This window comes from Clarias gariepinus, chromosome 14, assembly GCF_024256425.1.
Source record: "Clarias gariepinus isolate MV-2021 ecotype Netherlands chromosome 14, CGAR_prim_01v2, whole genome shotgun sequence".
In the NCBI taxonomy this organism is placed as follows: Eukaryota; Metazoa; Chordata; class Actinopteri; order Siluriformes; family Clariidae; genus Clarias; species Clarias gariepinus.
Window position 1 is genome coordinate 8,130,912 of NC_071113.1, and position 15,907 is coordinate 8,146,818.

The 15,907-nt window shown below is 39.2% G+C and overlaps 2 protein-coding genes across 5 annotated transcripts in view; both read right to left on the reverse strand.

Moving 5' to 3' along the window:
* LOC128541156 (poly [ADP-ribose] polymerase tankyrase-2-like) overlaps positions 1-542 on the reverse strand; it is a 28,533-nt gene extending 27,991 nt beyond the window's left edge. For 2 of the 3 annotated variants that reach the window (XM_053511406.1, XM_053511405.1), the window contains exon 1: positions 84-542. In XM_053511406.1, the coding sequence (XP_053367381.1) occupies positions 84-270 (187 nt within the window). In that variant the 5' untranslated portion in view covers positions 271-542. The remainder of the gene's footprint in view (positions 1-83) is intronic. The other variant, XM_053511407.1, reaches the window with a different exon arrangement.
* A 2,482-nt stretch (positions 543-3,024) lies between these two features.
* Positions 3,025-15,409, reverse strand: LOC128540767 (uncharacterized). Of its 2 annotated transcripts, none has more exons than XM_053510746.1 (3): positions 14,955-15,409; positions 4,318-4,539; positions 3,025-4,153 (listed from the first exon to the last, which is right to left on the reverse strand). In XM_053510746.1, the coding sequence occupies exons 1-3, from the start codon at positions 15,394-15,396 to the stop codon at positions 3,819-3,821; spliced, it is 999 nt and encodes a 332-aa protein (XP_053366721.1). In that variant the 5' UTR covers positions 15,397-15,409; the 3' UTR covers positions 3,025-3,818. The 2 variants fall into 2 exon arrangements, 1 of the variants encoding a protein (XP_053366721.1); XR_008365592.1 differs by lacking the exons at positions 3,025-4,153; positions 4,318-4,539 and adding exons at positions 6,338-7,502; positions 7,797-7,964.
* Positions 15,410-15,907: the final 498 nt, after the last annotated feature.

Here is a 15,907-nt window from a genome sequence, read left to right on the forward strand (position 1 = left end):
TAAAGATGTACCAAAGCGCACGCGACCACACACACACACACATTTTTTGTATGCTATTAAATCTGTATATTTTCTGTACTGACCGGCGGCGAAGTGCAGCGGGGTGGACTTGCGGCCCGCGGTGTCTCTGCTGTTGACGGTCTCGGCTGTGAGCAGCTTCTTGACCCGCTCCAGCTCTCCGCTCCGGCAGGCCTCGAACAGCTCCCTGCCCGCCACAGGCTCCAGCACCGCCGGAGACCCGGAGCGAGCCGCGCAGCGCCGCAGCGACATCCGCTACGTGACTCAGCACGAGAAACAAACCCCCGGATCCTCCGCACGTGAAGCTACCTCCGCTTCAGCTCGCTCATTACGGAGCTACACGCTAAAGCTAACGTCCATCCCGTGGTTACGCAATGCACTGTCTCACCTCACTCCGGTGGAAAGAAATAAAAACACAGCGGCGCGGCGCTGCTACAGCACTACTACTAAACACACACAAACACACACACACACACACACACCTGAGAGGTTATTACTGAGACTTAATGACTGACTGAGGAGATTTAACACCAACCTACCCTGCTGCCCCTCTCATCATCCAGTCTTCCTGTTTTTTCTTTTTCTCGCTCTCTCTCTCTCTCTCACACACACACACACGTGATCTGAAGCTGGAGCCACCTACCTACTCACACTGTACCTCACCTAGCATAAACACACACTCCAACAATACTGTATTATATACTAGCGTTAGTACCTGTCGTTGACGGTTAAAGAGATTAAAGAGTAGAAAGAGTTAAAGGATTAAAGCTAAAAAAAAAAAAAAAGAATCTGGTTAGCTTTAATGTTATCAGTTACATTATTATTATCATTTCAGGTTAAAGCCTGTGTACATGTCTGTCTGCAACAAAGATGATCCTCTTAATTTTTCTTTCAACTGTCATTTCGTTTGGTGTGACAACTGGAATAGTCTGGATTGGTAGAAATAAAATATTGGGAAATTTTTACAAAATGTACAATATTTTAAATCTACTGTTGTTTTATCATATTATAATCAATGTGAAAGGGGGGATGTAGGAAAGTCTGGTTTACAGCTTGTTTTACGCTAAGTTGTAGTTCTTTCATCGTCAGCCAATACACTCCCTGTTCGCGTAAAGATTAAGTTTTGTCTTAAAACGACTCCAGTGTGTTAAAATTTACTTATACCACTTCAGCTGTGTTATTTTAACAGTAAAACTATGGACTAATCCCAGTAAAATCCCAAATTGCTTACACACCCATTCACACTCCAGGGTGTGAATGGGTGTGTAAGTATGTGTATGTGTGTGTGTACACTGCGATGGATTGGCACCCTGTCCAGGGTGTACCCCGCTTCATGCCCTAAGTCTCCTGGGATAGGCCCCAGATCCCCGCGACTATGAATGCAGGAGTGATGCAGGAGTTCGTCTCCATTAAGCAAGTAGCTTATTAATAGCTTATTTTAAAGTAAATTATCAAATTGGCCACAGAACTGTTCATAACATCGCTTTTACTCAACATTTTGATTTTACTTATGGTGAAGGTTAAACTTCAGACAAATACCCAAGAACTGCCGAAGTTTTATTAAATTCTGGCCAGCTTGTTTTGCGTGATGCCTTGACAAAATGGACAGACATACAGACAAACAGAAAAATACAAAAAGAAAATTTTCTAAGACTTCCAATACATGAAAAGTAAAGATATAATTAAAATTAAGTATAAAGTATATACATGTAATATATGCATATACTACATGTTTATTTAAGTACAACCCCAGTAAAAAAAGGATATTAGGGAAATTGTCAATAGAAATAAATATGAGTCATCTGTAAAGTCTCTTCACCATGTACTATATTGAAAAACTCTACAACAACTCATTATTTGAGTTTTACATAAATTGAATTGTTTGTTAAATATGGACTCATTTCAAATCTGGTAGCTGCAACATTCTCCGAAAAAGTTGGGATGACGAGGAGTTTCAGAGAAAGGCACAGTCCTTCTAGAGCAAGAATGGGGTAAGCTGACGGATTTGCCAACAGAAGCACCAGCAAATTATCCAGTACTTTCAGGATAACGGCCCAATACCACTTCTGAATACGTCAACATTTTAAATAGTTTTTGGAAACAACAGCTGTCATGTTCTATTTGTGAAAGAGAAAAAAGACCATACAAACTGTTAACAGCATCAGTCATGGTATCGGGGTGTGCCAATGCCAAAGCTCATGACATGGGTAAACTGCATATCTGTGAATGCACCATTAATGCAGAAAACAATATTAATTTCCATGCTGCCATCAAAAAAAAAGCTGTTTTACAGCCACAGCTTACTGTTCTTTTTTTCAGCTGAACAACGTCAAACCTTATTCTGCTCATTCTGGATTACACATACATGGCTGCTTAGCACAGAGAACGGGGGCAAGACTGGCCTGGTGCGATCGGCCTTTCTGATGACCGGCACTGCATCCAGTGACTGGGGTTTAGACACTGGGTGGGAATAAAATCGGGCCTTCCGCATGGCAGGCAAGAAACCTACCACCACCTGGTGTCCCAGAGCCTATCTACGTCCCTAGGGACCAAAGCCCAGCCCACCAGGCTAAATTCTACAGAAAAGTCATCGCTGGCCACGACAGAAAGTTATCCACACCCTGCCACTTACAGGGTGTGGAATTTATGGTTGTTGACCCAGCGCCCAAATTCCACAGATGCCAATCCAATCAAGCATCCACAGGAATGCGCGGGACACACAATCTCAATCCACGGTGGCCTCCTGGTGCCAGACACCACCAAAAATAAACAATGTGGTTTTAATGTTATGGCCGATCAGTGTATATTCCTTTAATTTAACTTCTTGTCAGGGCATCATGCGTGGTGCACACACTCATTTACAAGCTCATTCAATAGGCAAATATTGTTTTTTGAAAGTTGGGAGGAAACCAATGATAACCTGAGGTTTTGATCAAAGAACTATGACGCAGTACAAATCACTAACTGTAACTAAACTTATTAAATAAAAATTTTATTGTGTAAACCCTCATATAGCTTTATTTTACACATCATCTTGTATTCACAGTGTGTCAATCACTTCTACTCCATCCACCGAAGATATTTACATCACACTAAGTACAACAGTGACCCTGACATAGCAGTGGAATCATAGTGTGTGATACTTGAATGAGTATTTTGAGCACAGTAATGTCGTGTTCGGGTTTTACCGACTACATTATAACACACTTGTCTACAGTCGATCCTTTGGAGTGCATGGTGGCCATCTCGTCATCTTTCATCAGAGGTTTAAAATCTGTGGACTTTTTTAGTTGGCAGATGTGCCTCCCATATCAGTGAGACTTATAATCCAACAGTGAAATAATACACATAGTTAAAAGTAAACAGAATTACACTTGTGTATTTCATTTGTGTAAATGTACTGTGTATATTAACCGATGTCTGAAGGTCTAAAAAGTGCTCATAATACCCTGAACATTGAACATTTAATCACTTTTACCTCAGATAATAACATTTATAAAACATTATTATATACATGAGGGGTTTCGCCGCAAAATGAGATAAAGTCATTCTGCAGTTTTGACTGAAATGACTTCCCATGCACATACTTATAGATCTGTCTTAGTATCTTTCTCTCACTGGAAGTTCAGATAATCCCAAGTCTCATCCTTTTTTTTCAAAACACATCTGGTGGGAGGAGCCAGATCGAGCACATCGTCGAAGCTCCTAGCTTTTCATTCTGTGTAGTATGAAATAGGCCGCTTCCATTTTTTTTTCACATCATCTGATTGCTGCTGTTTTTTTTTTTTTTCATCGTTAATTTAACACACATCAGCAGGATGCCCGAATCCCAGGTTGAAATCAGACTTGAATACTGAGTAATACAGGCTGTATGAAATCTGGCAGTGGTGCTGCTCTTTAAAAAGCGAATACATTTTTGCAACGGTCAAATCACTCGGCAAATATTTACATCCCGGGCTGTCCTTCCGACCGTAGTGAGAGGCCTGACACTGAAACTGTGAGATGTGTTGGCGGATGCTGTCGCGCTTGGCTTTGTTCTGCTCGACGTTTCTGGGTCCTCCGCGGAGCTCTGGTCTAGGCGCGCAATGTGCTGCGAAGTACTGACAAACCCTTGCCACTCTGTCTTTAGAGATACCTGTCAAATGGAATAAAAATCATTATGAAAAAGGGATTTTATCTTAGTCTTCAAAATTCTGATATTTGCCAAAATTAGTGTTCGCTCACTTTTAATCGTAAGAACAACAAATACATGAAAAGCTGAAAAAAAAGATAATAAAGAATTTTTTTTTTTGTTTTTACCCAAAACGCTGATGAAAGTTGCTTTGCAGACAGGAACCCTTTCCATGGAGCCTTTACGTAATAGAAAGTACGTAATGGAGAGGTTCCTTGGCCTTTTCGCCGCGTTAGGACTGACACGTATTCTTTTTGGAAGAGAGAGATTCACCAGCCTAAGAATGCCTTCGTCTTGTTTTTCTTTGTTTGCCGTCTCGTAGAAAAGGCTGAAATTCTGCAACAGATCGTCTGTGTGGAGGAAAAAAAAGAACAAGTCTTTTCATTGTTGAGAAAATGTTACTAAAAATGACACGAAATACAACGTGCATTGCACAAGACTTTTACAAATACTGCACATTAAGGTTGTTTAAATTTAAATATCTGGAATTGACAAAATAATATTCGTTGTATCTGAACTAAACAGCCAATCAAATCCACTGTTTGTTTTCAAAAGCACCGCCCCCAAAATTCATAGACATTGCCAAGGTAGCGACACTCACAACTACAATTACTGTCTGACGTTTATAGAAACTGCCAGTGTGTATACACACGCCCGCTGCTGATTGGCTGGAATAATGCTGTGTGGCATGGTTCAGGGTTTCAGGGTTCATGAACTTTTTAATAAACAAATTTCTATAACTTTTGCATGCCTTTTCCAAGACTTTAGATTGTGTTACGTGATCATCACTGTGTAAAGCTCTTATGATCTTGCGGTCAATCCTTCGGACTCGGATGTATCCTTCATTGCTTTTCATTTCAGAGATATTTATACATGATATTATCCATTGTTTACTTTAAATGCTACAGTAAAATTAGTTTATCTTCATTGTGAACACTCATGCATGTGAGTTTGGAATGGGAAATGTCCTTTTTATTTTAGAATTACAATAAATCTAAATGTTGGAGACTTCCTAATAGTAATTCTTTAAAAATGTTTGTCAATTTAAAGTTTATTTATTTATTATTTTTATTAATATCATTATATAATCATACTTAATAAAATTTTCCCATTTTTTATATAAAGGATTATAACAGTTCAGTTTTTATACTCAGATATTGTATATTGATGTGTGATTGTTTTATAACTTATTTTTTTGTGTGAAGTTGCTATGTTTCTGTTCTGTTGTAACAGTTACTTCAAGCTACAGCTATAGCTTGACAACGCCATTTAATAGATCTACTGCTCTTGTCCGATTATACAAGCCCTATTCCACCATTATACTGTAGGTGGCGATATACCTCCTTTCAGCTCCTTAAAATTGCATTTGCAGTTGACCTGTGAAGTCACCAATCAAAAGTCGACAATCAAGTTAGTAAGTAGCACACCAGTAGCATGTTGAGAGGTGAAAACATGAATAACATTACAGCCTTGTACATTTTGTACATGCTATACGCTTTATTTTTTGTACAAACGAGATCCCTTGTGTTTACGGTGTTATCCGAAGGCAGACGATACCGTGGTTTGGTTAGTGGTTTCTTCAGCTGTTAAACATTGTGTTCGACTTCCAGGTTAAAGCTCGGGTTGGGAACGGTACAGGATGCGCAGAGTGTGTAGGCTGATTTCTGTGTCTGAGTTATAAATACAAGAGTAGCCCGACTCCCACCCGCATTATCCAAGAGTGCTAGTCTGACTTTGAGAAGTGTGATTTAGTACTATTTCAGTCGTACATTTATTTTAAAAGTCTGGTTTGTACTCTGACTTTGTGAACTTAGTGACTAAACGCATGAGATTACCAGATACACCCAAGTCCACAATGTGGATGGAATATCCAGAGATCTAATGTAACAGATTACACAGAACCATCAGGATTGGAGGCGTTAGTTATCTGATGTGGTGAAGGTGTACAGAGGCCTGCCAAAGAAGAAATTCCTCCAGAGTGCATCTTAGTATTTTTACATGCTGTGGTGTCAGTTTCTGGAGCATTTTCATATGCTATATATTTATTCAATCTTTACAAACTTCATGGATAGATTATTTGTAACGAATGCTTAGTAACCAGAAAATTGCTTAAAAAAGTGCAATAAACAAGGAAATATAATGAAAATCGTCATTTTTCCCCCTTTAAAAGTTTTGTTCTAAATATAGAGAAGACACAGATGGCAACTTTACACATATCAATGTAAAAACACTTGCAGAACATACTTTAAAACAAAATAAAATTTATTTCGTCCATTAGTCTGTTTTGTTGTCCATTAGGTCGTCCATTAGTTTTTAAGATATAGACATTTTTATAAACAGGGTGTTAGGCACGTTCGCCAATGAACAAACAAACACAAAACAAACCAACTGCAAAATGAAATGCTGAAATTAAAATATGTCAAAATATTATTAATTAAAGGTTAAATTAAGAGGAAGACACAACACATGGACAAAGGTAACCCTAGCTGTGAAAGTACGTGTGACAGTTCCGGTCCACTATGACGCACAGGGTCACTTGCCGCGCCTCACACTTAAATGGAGAGCACTTCCCGCACTGCCAGGGTGTTTTTGATTTTGATTTTTATGCACCAACAAGAAAGTGCTAAAATCTACAGTATAGCCAGTAATATCAGACAACACACAAAGCTTAATTCCCCACTTTGTAGGCTTATTCCTGATATCCCGCTCAACAACACAAAGGATTTTGTCTGGGTGGTACACAGCATTGCAGGCTACAAGCAAACAGTCATACAGAGGAAGTATCCTGTGCAGCGTGTTGTGCCTTTTTCCTGTCGTTGGCGGCATCTTCCTCAAGGTCACTCAAGTGCATATTCCATGTGATGTTGAGGAAGCAGTCTCCGAACATGTTCTTTTGAGGGTAGGAAACGTGGAAGATGGAATTGCCACGGCGGTGATCTCTGAGCTTTGGCAGCTTTACGCGCATGCAGAGTGAGAGGCCAAGGTATTAGTATAGCTCTTCCTGTGTGACTTCAGTCCACTTTCTCCCCGAAGCAATATTTCTTGCTGCGTTTTTATCAGTGTTGCACAACGTTTCGATTGCGGAATCATCAGAATACATTTTAAAAAGGCCAGAGGGCGTGTTTTTTTTGGCTAAAGTTGATAGAGGTGATTGGAGACCTGCCTTTCCGTTGGGCAGGAAATGGTGGTGGTGGTGGGGGGTTGCGGGAATGAGGCAAACTGTCTGGATCCTTGTCTGTTTCCCACCCGCCAAAGTGACTTAATGTGCATGGAGGCTCTGAGTGTCTCCAATGTCCCGCAAACATCTTCAACACTACAACAAAGAACATAAGTAAAACATTAAGTAAGTTCTTTTTTTTCCCCGAACAAAAAAGTGATTAAAAAAAGACTAAAAAGATCATCATGCACTCAGGTTAATTTCATGATTGCAGATAAAGTAAAGATGTGAGGTTTACCATTAAACTACAGTAGTGTGAGACTAGGGGAAGCAATACTAGAACGGAAAATGAAAAAGTTGGTACAAAAACATACTCATTTATTAACAAATAGATTTCACGTTTCATTATCTATCTCAAAAACAAACCATATTTCACAAACATATACTTACACGTCCCGGCCAAGATCTAATCCCTTTAAGAAAATCTGCTTCGTCCCCAATAGAGGCTGAATCTGGAGCAGACGAGTAGCTGGAGAAATCGTCCTACTCCATCTCAGCGAATGCTACCTTGCCGCCAATCCTCAGCTGTGCACTTTTTATTCGTAAGCGTCCATGCGTCTGTTCGTCACCGTTTAGGTGAGGATGGTTTTGTTTTATTTATGCATGCAGAAGTGTTAGTGTGGGTGTGTGAGAGAGAAAGACATGAACATATCAATGAGCATACCAAAGACAGCAAAGACTGAAAAGCAACAGAGTAGTAGCCAACGTAACACCAGAGAAAGCATGTGAATCGTTCTCGAGGACACGTTTTAAAGCATTTCTATATCAACTTTCGGGATTGTTTTCTGAAAACATGTGACCCCAAAGTCTGTTTTATTTTGATCAGTGAGAACACAAAACCGTGTTCAAACCGTTCCAGAGTCGTGTGACATTGACATTCATCCACTAAATAAAATATTAACAATATTAAGTGTAACGCAAAAGTTAACCTCCTTGTTGTCATCTTCTCGTGTTTAATGCTGGCTCACAAACCAAGTAGCTGCATACTGCCACCTGCTGTATCGGAGGGTGTCATTACGCAAGCGTACTGGAGTACAATGCACAAAATATAAATAAATAATGTGAACGCTGGGAAAGTGGGAAAAGGGAAACAATCGTGAAAACACCCAGAGCAGGGGGTCACGTGGCTCTGGCGAGGATGGCTGGTTGATTGTTTGGCTCCGACAACCCGCACACAAAAAAAGTTATAATACTCCTGTAAAGTTAATTAACTCCGATCTAAATTAATAATTTGAGTATGTCCAAACATCCTACCCCAAAACAGTGTGACATTTTTACTAGAGCTCGTAAAGCAGGCGTGGAAAAACAGAAAGTTCAAGCCGTTCCTGACCCAGCTGTCATGGCGGATACGTCAGAAGTGTTAGCTGAATTGAAATCACTGAGAACGGAGCTTGGAACTAAATTGGACGGTATTGAAAAACGATTAACTGAAGTATCATCGTCGGTCAAGACATTAGAGAACAACCTGACAGAAATTGGGAAAGCGGTAACGGCCAACGAAAAAAGAATCGACGACGCGGAAGACCGCATTGTGGCGGCAGAAAGCCGACTGGATACAACCGACTCTTTCATCAGCTCGGCTTCTAAACGCCTGAATCTCCTGGAGGCAAAGGTGGAAGATTTAGAAAACCGCAGCAGGAGAAAGAATCTCCGACTGTTCGGTCTTCGCGAGGGCGCAGAAGGCTCAAAACCGCTTATGGACTTTATCAAAGACATGCTGCCTCAATGGTTGGGCATGACACTTGACACACCATTCTCTCTGGAGCGGGTTCATAGGACTCTAGCTTCAGCCAAACCCAATCAACACAGGGCCGTTCTCATCCGCTTCCTTAAATTTCAAGAAAAGGAGCTGGTATTTCGCTCAACAAGACGCAAAGAAATCATCTACGATGGAAACAGGCTGTACTTCTCCGAGGATTTCTCAGTCGATACAATGCGACAACGCCGGGAATTTAACAACGTCAGAAAACTGTTTGCTGATAAAGGGATGTATCGTGGATTTCTTATCCAGCCCTGCAAACTGCGAATTCTTCACGACAAAAAGATTTATCTGTTCTCATCTCCTAAAGAAGCTGAGGAGTTTTATCGCGGGGTTGGCTAGGGTATCCATGTGAGTAATCGTAACGTTATATGGATCGGATTAAAATGAATAAGTTAGTTGGGGTATAAATGTCTTGTTAAGACTGACAAAGACTGTTAGAAAAATATGTAAATTATAATTTGGTTTTGTGAGGAAATATATTTGTTTAATAAGTATTATGTTCTTTGAATGTCCTAGCATTGTTAGTCTTTGAGATGACAATTTTTATTTATTTTTTATTTTTATTTTCTGTAAACTTGTGTGCTGGGAAGTTGAGCGCTATCACACTGGTTATTATATGTCCAGAGTTAGTTCGGTTATGGACCTGCCCTGTCGTTTGGGGACAGGGCTCGTGCCAAAAGGGATGGGGGGAGGATGGGTGTGGGGAACTAGTTTGCAGTTCTCACAGTTTGAACAAATTTAGCACATTGTATTTAATCTTTTATTTGCGAGTATACAAATAGATGGTCAGGGTAACCTATGTACTACTGTTAAATGGAAAATATCTGTAAAGTGATAACATGGAATGTCAGAGGGTTGGGTCACCCCATTAAGCGCAAACGAGTGCTCACTTTCCTTAAAAAAGAAAAAGTTAATATTGCCTTCTTGCAGGAAACCCACCTGTCTGAAATAGAACATCAAAAACTTAAGAGAGATTGGGTGGGCCAAGTATTTTTTTCAAGTTATACAACTCAAAAAAGAGGAACAGTTATACTTATACATAAAAATTTTCCTTTTTTATTTAGAGAACAACAGAGCGACACAGAGGGAAGATTTATATTAATTAAAGGCACTTTATATGATCAAGAAATTACTCTGATGAATGTCTATGCTCCCAATATAGATACCCCCAAATTTATGAGCAATATTGTTTCTTTATTCAATCAATACTGTACTTCTTTAGGGCTTTTGGCAGGGGACTTTAATTGTTGCTTGGATGCAAATTTGGATAGGTCTATATTCTCAATGTGTAACCATAACTCTTCTAAAGCCCTTAAATTAGCCTCCAGTGAAGTAGGCTTAGTTGATATATGGAGAGAATTAAATTCTGGGACTAGAGATTATACATTTTACTCAACAAGACATAATACATATTCCCGCATAGATATGTTTCTTTTTCCTCAAGAATATATTTTCTTGGTAAATGCATGTACTATTGGATCAATACTTATATCAGATCATGCACCAGTTTATCTTAATCTCTCCATAGGTCAAGGCTCACCTCAACATAAACACTGGAGGTTTAATTCATCATTACTTAATAATAATGATGCACGTAACAATATTAAAGAATGGTCCAAATATTATATGACTGACAATGCGGCCTCGGACGTTTCACCAGCTGTTATGTGGGATGCTGCAAAGGCAGTTATCAGAGGGAACCTAATATCCTATACTTCTGCCAGAAAAAGGGCAACAAAGCAGCGCATGATGGGGCTAATGTCAGAACTCTCCAAACTTGAACATCTCCATAAACAGCGTCCTTCAGAAGATAATCTTAAAAAATTACAGGATATTAGAAACCAATTAAATATTATACAGACTGAACAAACTAAGAAATTGCTGTCTTTTACGAAGCAGAAGTATTTTGAATTTGGGAATAAACCTAGTAGATTATTAGCTTATCAGTTGAAGAAGGAACGTGCGGAACATACAATTAAAGCAATTCGTAACTCTAAGGGTCAGTTGACATATGATACAAAATTGATTAATCAAGCATTCGCTGAATTTTATAATGAGCTCTATAATTCTGAGAATCCCTCTGATTCAAATATACAAACATTTTTGGACTCCATAACTTTACCATCATTGGGGGAGGAGGGGAGGGCATATTTGGATGCATTGCCTACTTCATTAGAAGTACAAGAAGCTATCAGATCCTTGGCGTCAGGGAAAACCCCTGGATTAGACGGATTCCCTTCTGAATTTTATAAAGCATTTTGGCCTCAAATCGAACCACTTTTTATGCCAATGGTAAATGACTTCTTTGAGAAGGGGAATCTCCCTGTAACAATGAAGACTGCTATTATAACTCTAATTCATAAAAAGGATAAAGATGCAACAGAATGCATGTCATATCGCCCAATTTCGTTACTTCCAGTTGATCTTAAAATTATTTCTAAGCTTCTTGCCAGTAGGCTGGAAAAAATTCTCCCCGGTTTAATTCACCCAGATCAGACGGGTTTTGTTAAAGCTAGATATGGCTCAGATAATATTCGTAGGCTCTTGAATATAATCAATCATTCGAAACTGAATAACTTACAAACATTAATAGTATCCCTTGACGCCGAAAAGGCATTTGATAGAATAGAATGGAAATTTTTATTTGCGGCACTAAAAAAATTCGATATGAGTGATAAATTTATATCGCTGATCCAAAGCTTATATAGTAATCCCTTAGCAAAAATCTGTACTAATAACTTTATGTCTCAAGAAATAGTATTAAGAAGAGGCTGTCGACAAGGCTGTCCTCTTTCCCCGTTACTATTTAATCTAGCAATTGTACCACTCGCTGAAATTATACGGTGTAGGGACGATGTCTCAGGGGTCTATATTACAAATACTGTTCATAAGATATCTCTGTATGCAGATTATATTTTATTATATTTAACTAATCCTGACCAATCTATCCCTTCAACACTTAGTATTATTAATGAATTTGGCAAGATATCAGGCTACAAAATTAATTTGGCTAAGTCTAATGCCTGTTTATTATCCTCCCCAATTACTGAAAATTTTCACAATATGTCCCCCTTCATTTGGAATCAGACGGGTTTTAAATATCTGGGAGTGGTGATATCTCCTAATCTTGAGGATCTGTTTAGCCATAATTATCTTCCGTTAAATAAAAAAATAAAGGATGATTTAGAATATTGGTCTTTATTGCCTTTATCTCTTCTGGGTAGAATCAATGTGATTAAAATGAATGTACTGCCACGTTATAATTACTTATTTCAGTCTCTAACATGCTATTTAAATAAATCATTTTTCAAAACCTTAAATAAGCAAATTAGCACTTTTATTTGGAATAACCATCCACCAAGGATTGCTCTTAAAACTTTATGCAAATCAAAAGAAAATGGAGGTTTAGGGCTTCCAGATTTTCAACTATATTATTGGGCAGCACAAACAAAAAATATTATAAGTTGGGTACACCCTCGAGAAAATGCACGTTGGACTGATATTGAGAAACAAGCCATTTATCCAGTATCATTACCATCACTACCTTATATTAATAATATAAAACAGGTAAATAACTGCGTAAAGACATTTGTGATTTATAATATACTGAAAACCTGGCAGGATATTAAGAGATTTTGCAGATGGCATACAAAAATTTCTATCTTGTCGCCTTTGTCCTATAATCCACATTTACCACCCTCTATAGGGAGGACATTATTTATTAACTGGAAGGATCAAGGCATTACCTCCTTTAAGCAAGTCCTTAAAGAGGGCACACTTAAATCTTTTTCTGAACTAAAAAGTGAATTTGATATTGACAATAAAGATTTTTACAAGTACTTACAACTCAGACACCTGATAAATGATTTACTTGCAAAGGGTCATATCACACTGAATTTATCTAAATTAGAAAAAATTTTAGAGAATACTGTAGGGTTGAAGGGAAAGATATCTGAAATATATGTAGTTCTAAGAGATCAAACGGATCAATCTTTAACCTCATTAAAAAATGTATGGCAAAAAGATCTTGGTTGTAATTTTGATGATGATCAGTGGGATGTTGTACGCAGAAGTGTCTTTTTCTCATTTTCTAGTAACAAAATAATTGAACAAAACTATAAATTTATACAAAGAATATACTTGACGCCGGTTCGCCTCAGTAAGATATATCCTGGTGCATCGTCTTTATGCAATAGATGTAAGAAACATAAGGGCACCATTATGCATATTTTTTGGCATTGTGAAAAACTGAGAGAGTTTTGGGATACAGTACATGAGTTTTCAGTGATGGTTCTGGGAAAGAAGTATCACAAGGCTCCTTTAATATATCTTTTTGGGGTGGACTTGAATGAAGTATCAAATCCTTTATTTATCAAAAGGGTAGGTCTGATTTCTTATGTATCTAAGAAATGTATTCTGTTAAACTGGAAACAGGAACACCCTCCAACTTTTGAATTATTTAAAAACGTCATAAATGACACACTGCATTTGGAATATTTAACATACAGTTTAAAAAACAAAACATACATCTTCTTAGAGACCTGGAATATTTTTTTTGGATCCTTTATAAACCCTTTGACTTGTACCTAGATATACTTGTACCCATTGTTATCACGATGACCATTCATGGGCTGCTATTTGATTTTTGTTTTAATTTAGCAGTATAATTTGGATCTGATGATGTATATGTTTTTATATTTGTATACTCTGATGCTATTTAATGCTGAATATTTCTTTTGTCAATTGTGCTGATTGTTACATTGTAAAACGATAAATAAAAAAAAAAATAAAAAAAAAAACACCCAGAGCAGACTTGGGCACGGAATGATTGTGTTCTTCCTGATCAAAATGGACCAGACTTTAGGGTCAAGTGTACTCCGAAACCATACCGTGAAGCGGAACACAGGCTCCAACTCATAACTCTATCGCCGCCCATTTTGAATATAGCTCAGCATGGTTTCCGCTAGGAACACTAAACTGGAATGTGGTCGATTTTGATACAGAAGCAACAACTGACTTTAGGTAGTTTTCACTGGGGAGTCTCATAAGTCAGTGTGCCAAAAGACATTATCCTGTGTACAACAGGAGCCGTGTAACTGGTGCTATTCTGACCATTCATCATGGACAACAAGTTAAAACGAAGAGCGAACATAAAATTCTGCATGAAACGGGGAAAATCTACCATAGAGACGTTTGACATGATTTGGCGAAGTTGGATGACGTTTATTGCGATGCTGCAATGGGTCAGTCAAGGTGTCTTGTGTGGCAGACACAGTGGTTTCAAGAGCGTAAGAACGTCCCTGAAGAGAAGAATCTTGAACATGCTCAACCGCCAGAAATGTCAGAAGTATTCGTAAACTTGTGCATGATAATCGTCAGAGAGCAATCCACAACACTGCCGCTGTTGTCGGTGTGTCATACAGAACAGTCAGGCAATCCTCAAGTGTGATTTGAACACGTGCAATAAAGAACATCACCTCGAACACTGCCAAGAACTCCATCAGCGTGCCGTCTACGTCTTGCCCTTCGTGTCGAGGATCATTCCTCAGGCGTATGGGTATACAACCCTTTTTTACGACCCGGGTTTTAAGGCGTCTGATGGAGGAGGTACGGCGAAACTTTTTGACACCACCAAGCAAGCCATCACACCACTCACACCACCACGGGTACACTGCAGCATGCACGGATTTCTCTTCATGTAGTCAAAAACATTACATTTAAAGCTTGCCTATAGTCCCCCCCCCCCCCCCCCCCAATCCGAGGATCATGCGCATGCGCGTGTTTACCTTTTGACAGACTGGAAGCTCTGCAGAACTTCTCTCCTACGTGGTTACACGCTATAATCGGCTCTTTCCCACTGCCGTCGTGTCGTTTTTGTTTCATCACTTCTCGTTCTTTCGTAGGAACCGATCGTTTTCGCTTCCTTGCACTCACTAACGGCTCAATATGTTCCAACAGTCTGACAGACGCGTTTAGTTTTAAGTTGCCTCGCGAAGCGTTTAGTTCATCCTCCTCCTCCTCTTCTTCTTCTGCACCATCTTTCAGGTTTATCAGCGGCGCAGCGAGTTCATCATATTCCTCGTCTTTTAAGTTGACTGACAGCGCATTTATTTCATCATTAAAATGTTCTTCCTTTAACTGTATTGCTTGCGCATTTAGTTCGCATTCTTCTTCCTCTTCTTTTAAGTTTATTCGCGGCGCGTTCAGTCCGTGCACGGCGGCCGCCATTTTGCCCAGCGCGTGGGCGGGCTTTGTTGATCACATGACCGAAAGACGCCTTGCGTTTGGATCACGTTCTTCTTCTTGATGTTTTTCTGGGTTCAGTAACCATAACAGTAATAGTGCGTTAACGCCAACGCCTGGACTGGAGTATGCATCAGGAGTATAATTAAACTTGTGCAGTTCAGACCCTTTTACAAAAAAAAAGGCAAGATATCACTCACTCGATATACCGGTTATACCACGTGTACAGACTTTTTCATACACACATTCACACACTTCAGGCAATTTGGGAACGCTAATTACCCTAATCTGCATGTTTTTAGACTGTGGGAGAAAACCGGAGAACCCGGAGAACATTCAACATGAAGCAACAAGCTTCATACGCACAGGCCGAGGTGGGTGGGAATCGAACCTGGACACTGGCAAAGTGCTGCCCCGAAGACAAAGTTGGTTATAACGCGTTACTGTGTGTTACTATAATCTAATTAATTTTCCTGAAAACGCAGTAATGTAACGC